At 30.1% G+C, this 5907-nt stretch overlaps 1 protein-coding gene across 1 annotated transcript in view; it reads right to left on the minus strand.

The window, feature by feature from the left end:
* The window catches only part of LOC107465263 (probable protein phosphatase 2C 34), a 4464-nt gene extending 2445 nt beyond the window's left edge, over nt 1-2019 (minus strand). Inside the window, exons 1-3 of the mRNA XM_021131027.2 lie at nt 1825-2019; nt 891-1223; nt 2-124 (exon numbers count right to left, since the gene is read on the minus strand). Coding sequence (XP_020986686.1) covers nt 2-124; nt 891-1133 — 366 coding nt within the window. The 5' untranslated portion in view covers nt 1134-1223; nt 1825-2019. The remainder of the gene's footprint in view (nt 1; nt 125-890; nt 1224-1824) is intronic.
* Between the last annotated feature and the right edge of the window lie 3888 nt (nt 2020-5907).

Consider the following 5907-nt stretch of genomic DNA (forward strand, 5'->3'; position numbering starts at 1 on the left):
CTTGCCAATTGCATAGCAAACATGGCGGCATTGATTCTCTCACTCTTTTCGCCACAAAGTGACCCCATGGCCCATGCCCATCAAAGATCCCACAGAAGATCGTGTCCTCTTGGCACCCAAATTCCTGTAATAATAATAACATCCATGAACAAATAATGAATATCAACAACTATGTCCAAAGTATACGTTCATTGCAATATAATGCATATAACGCTTATGCATAACAAACACACTAATAAAGATGAAGTTGAATAAAGAATTTAATTTTGGTGCACCTCATTGTAAAGTAATTTTACACGTGTATAAAATTACATAATACTACCTGCAAATGATCAACTAAAAAAACAAATGTGATTGTAAGGTTGTGTAAAATATTCTACAGTGCATCAAAATTAAACTAGTTGAATAAATTATGCATATTGCAAGTACCTTACAGCAATGTTATTGTAGTTAAGTTAAATGGTGAAAACTAATATATTTTGAATTATCAATTTTATAGGGAATGAATCTTCTTAATTATTTTAACAATTAAGGTAATTAAATGTGATCTCTCATCATTAATTTTATAAATGAGATTAAAAAAAATATGAAAAAAAAGCAATAAAAAATTAAAAATCACACTTTACTTCCTCAATTTTTTTATCAATTGAGAGGATTCATTCCCAAATTTATATAAATATAAATATAATGATATACACTCTCCACCAACTTAAAGTGAAAACTCGTGCAGATAGAAGCTAATAATTAAAAATTATTTAATAATAATTTAGTAAAATAAATCAAATCACCTAACTATTATCAATTATCAATTTACTTTAATTGAGTGAACCTTTGTATAAAACTTTTCTATGCCTAAAGAAAATAATGTTTGTGGCAATGTTTGTACATACTTCCCAGACTATGCAGCAATCTTGATTGACTCCTTTCTTGCCTCTTTTGGAGAAAACTGAGGCAAAGTTGTTTGAGCCATCAACACTAACAGTGCCTGAGCTACATAACAAGAACTCATTCTTTTTTGCTTCCTTTGCCATCGCTTCCGCCGCTTCTCTTCCGCTGCATCTTTCTGAATTCCTCCATTTCTTAATTGCCAGTGATTTTGCCAAACCATTGAACATTGAAGAAAGATGACCCATCAAAACTTTGAAGAAATTAGTAATGCTACTGTTGAGCCACCACTTTTCAGCTGTTAAGAGGTTCTTCCCGTTGTAACAGTTTTTGAGGCTCTGAACAACGAAAATTGAAGTCACGGATTAGAAATTCAACACTTAAAGGGAGAGAAAATTTAAATGCATATATATATATATATATGCTAATGATGTAAAAAAAAAGGAAAAAAAAAGAAATCTACGCTTAAATCCCAGGATCTAATATAAAATATAAAAAATAATAATAAAAGAAACTATATGGTCATTCTTATGCTAATTCCAGGTTCCCTTCTAGCAATGCATCTAGAATTTCAATGGAAATTAACAAAAGAGAAACTCGTAATATTTAATAACATAGCATCTGGTTATTTTTTGGTTTGAAGCTAAAAGTGAAAAGCAATTCAGATAAAGTTTCTGTTATTCTGAATATATATGGCATTGCTTTCAGCCATTGTCTCAAAAACCCAATTGTAGTGTGGACCATGATTTCCTCTTTGAGAAAGCATAACGAAATATGAATAGCCAGGGACCCAAAAAAAAGAAAGGGGAAAAATAATAAATAAGAAAGGTTTCTTTCTGCTTTGCTTTTCAATTTCATGGATTCTGTTTTGACTGCTGAATAAAATAAGAGACGGTGCTTAATTGAATTTTGTATAAAATAAATACCATTTTTTACTACCTTTTTTTTCTAAAGGTGTTGAACAACTGAATGAAACTCAGTTGAAGAAGAAAGAAAAGAGTTGGTTAAGTATTCTGATCCAATTTTGAAGCTCTTCCATTAGAGAACAAACAAACCCTTTGGAATGGTAAATGGACAGAAACTGAGGTTTGTACTTTTGATAGTTGGAAGAGGAGGAGGAGAAAGAGGAGACAATAAGCTGATACTTCGAGAAAAAGCAGAAGAAAAGTATGAGAACTCTTAAATACTGGAGTGACGTGTTGTTTTGTTTCTGGTCACTTCTTTCATCAGTTTATTTCACTTTTTTCTAGGGAGTAAAAAACCGCTTATTATTTTTTGTGTGGGAGAGAGCTGAGTGCATCTCATAATAATAGGAGAAGAGATGAGTTTTTTATTGCTATAGTGTGAACAAATCGTCCCTCTGATTTGTTTCATTTTTTAAATCAACAATCACAAATCGATGGTCCGATTTGTGTTTTTGAAAATAAAAAAATTTTTAATATTAAAATCGGACCGTCCGATTTCTATTTTAAAAAATAAAAAAAATAAAAAATACAAAACGGACTATGCGATTTGTAGTTTTTTTTATCAAACAAATCGGACTCTCCGATTTGTACTTTATTTTTTTTTTCAAACAAATCGGACCATCCAATTTGAATAAAACACCATATAAAAAAAACACCTAATCTTTCCATAACAATATATTACACATATATTTATACAATATAAAAAAAATTAGCCGTAAAAAACAGTGTTCTTTTTTCTTGTTTTAACTTTTAATTATGCATGTGAGTTTTGGGATTGTAACTTTGGCGAAGGAAAGACTTTGAGCTATTGTCTATTTTAGTTCTTAACAAATTTTAAATTAGATATTTTAGTTTTTAAATAAAATTAATTATTTAATTAATTTTTAATAATTAATTATTAATTATTTAAGTTTTTTTATTAACTTTAACGAAAAATAAAATAAGTCAAAGATCATTTTATTTTCTATTAAATTAACGAAGCAAAAAATTTAAATAATTAACATAATTAATTATTAAAAACTAATTGAATAATTTAATTAAAAATTAAAATATTTGATCTAAATTTTTTCGTTACAGAATAGTGCGAAATTACATTAAAAATGTGTCATAAAAAAATTGCTAGAGAGTATTGCGATTTCTAAAAAACTTAGACCATATATAAATTACTGTAGGGTTAGACCATATATAAATTACTGTAGGGTCTAGTGATTTATAGCGTAATCTCTTAGAAACTATAACGAATTATATATTGTAGAGATATTTCATTGCAATGTATCGATATAGCAGAAAAAATATATGTACACACCAACAAATTATTTTCATAACAAATTATTTTTTCTTTATTTTGTTAAAGAAAAAACGGTCATGATATTTGAAAAATAATGTGATTTTAAGATAAAAATATTTAATATTGATACTTTTAAATACAAAAATAAATTTTATTAATATTCAAAGAAAAATATGATAAATATGAGGTATAAATATAAAATAAATAAAATATACAAAATAAAAACACGATTGAATTTGACTTTAAAAATAGGAGTACGATTAAAAATGGCTTTGAAAATGAAAGTACAATTGAAAATACTGTATTTTAGATTGAAAATATTTTCATCGTTTCTAACTAAAAAAAGTTGAAAATGTAAAAATATCATTTTCGATTTTGTACTTTTTTTAAAATATTTCTGCTAAAAATAATGTTCAAATTCTTAATTAAACATATTTTTATATTTTATTTTTATTTTACTTTAGGGTAAGAATGGTTTGAAAGATAGAGCAAAAGCATGCAAAAGTGAAAAAATTATAAAAAAATTAAAGAATTGAAGATTTTGCAGCTATGCGTATGCATGATTCTTTCTCTTCATAACCATGTAACTTATCAAGGTTGCAAATAAGGTGAGATAGTTGTTCTTCTTCTCTTTGCTCTTGGTGTCAAAAAAACATGCATAAACATGTGTTTACTTGATAAGTCACATGGCTATGAAGAGAAAGAAGAGAGAATCACTTTGATCAGATTAGAATTTTGATTTGAGTTTTAGTTCAGAAGAAATCAAACTTTGAAGATCAAGAACCAAGAACTTTTTTTCTCTTTTGTCTCCTTGGTGTTTTCGGCCACAAAGAGAAAATGAAGCAACCTTGGAGGTCTTGGAGATAAAGAGAGAGCCGTGATTGGCTGGTGGTTTAAAATAATATTAAAATATCTCAAGTGTATAATTACTAAAACTATATGTTTTAGAACACCAGTAACAACACATTTAGAGATTAGTATCTGAGCTACTAGTATAAATAACATTAGTAACATGATTAACATGAGAATAAAAGGTATATGATGAGGCATTAGCATTGCTAAAGTCATCAGAGAGTACTGGTGTTAACCTGCACCAAAAGATTGTGAACCCGGTTAAACCGATATCCTATTTTTTACTAAAACAGATCAAATAATATTATAATATTATTCAAGCATCTCTAATATTAATATAATAATAATATTATATTACTATTTCTCTTCTCATATGAATCGAGTTCGACTCGTCAAACAGAGACTAGCTACGAAAACCAGAGTCTACAACTCTTAATCGAAACAGCTCAAAAACTAGGTTCTTTGCAACTGTGTCGTCGAGCTTATATTAAAAGAGGTCATTGCTTAGTGATGACGGATGATGATGAATATTGAGGTGCTTGTTAATATATCAGAAGTGTAAAACCCGGTTAATTAACGGCTAATTAACCCATAAATGAGAATTTATTCTGGAAAGCCCAAAATGTGATTTTTGTGGCTAAATATGATAGAGGAGATTGAGACGAGAATTTCGGTACCAATTTTATAGAAATCGGACCAAGATTGGACCGAACGGGCCAAACCGGGCCAACCGGACCCAAAGTGGGCCCTTAGCCCAACTAAACTAAACCAAAACCCTAGTTTTCAGCACTCTCTCTCTCCTCACAACACACTCAAACACGCTGAAATGGTGGAGAGGAAGGGAAGAACTCTCTCTCAACTTCTTTCTCTCACTTGATCTTCAAACCACCATAACTTTTGATCTAGAGCTGAAGTCCAGAAAAGTGAATTTTAGCTAAAAACTAATAAAAATATACTAAAAACTAACTAGATCATATCAAAAACATACTAAAAACAATGCCAAAAAGCATACAAATTATCCGCTCATCAGTAAGCCACAAGTTTCTGTTCGAAATTCTAGCCCTTATTTTCGAGTTTCATGGGTGAAATGTTGAGATTTTGGGTTCTTTGATGTTATAGCACCCAACTCTCTTGAAGGAGAAGATTAATCTTGTCTCCTTGGACCTTGGGTGTGGTAAGGTTCTTAACCCTAGTGTAATTTTGTTGTTTTATGATGTTTGAGTTTTGAGATGTTGTGTATGGGTATGATGGTTGTGGCTTAGATTGTGTATATGTGAATATTGGAGCTTGATTGGTGATATTGAAAAGCTTGAAAAGGGATTTGGTGGTGAAAAATCTATTCTTGGAGGTGTTGAGGCCTTGAGAGCTTGAGAAAAAGTGGTTTGGAAGTGCTCCGGTTGAGCTTGGGAAATCGGCTAAGATATGGTTTCGATTTTGAACCATGTTGATGGTGAGTATGATGTTGATTGTGTACAATAATGATTTATTGGAATTGGTGTTGTTGAGAATTGGCATGAGGAAGAGTATATGATATGTCAATATGTTTGAGTTTGAGCCACTTGGGTGAAGTGGGTTAAATGAGGAGATAGTGATTTTGTAAATTGTGGTAAAGTGTAAATGTGTGAGTTGAGGAGGCTTGATGTTGAATTTGATATATTTTGATTGATTTCAAAGAAAAGGGATGAAATTGGCATGTTTTGATTGATTTTGAAAAGAGTTGGAAATTGCTTGTTTTGAAAATGGTACTTTGTGGTTTTTATGAAAAACATGGTTTTTGGGTATACTTTGGTGGGACATAACTTGGACTACGGATCTCTGTTTTGTGCCAAATCTATTTAGAAATGAAATTGGATCCGGGATGTCCATGCCGTTCGAAGAACGGGTGAAAAATGATTTAAAATGAGAAAGTTATGTCCG

The sequence above is a fragment of the Arachis duranensis genome, chromosome 9 (genome assembly GCF_000817695.3).
Source record: "Arachis duranensis cultivar V14167 chromosome 9, aradu.V14167.gnm2.J7QH, whole genome shotgun sequence".
Taxonomy (NCBI): Eukaryota; Viridiplantae; Streptophyta; class Magnoliopsida; order Fabales; family Fabaceae; genus Arachis; species Arachis duranensis.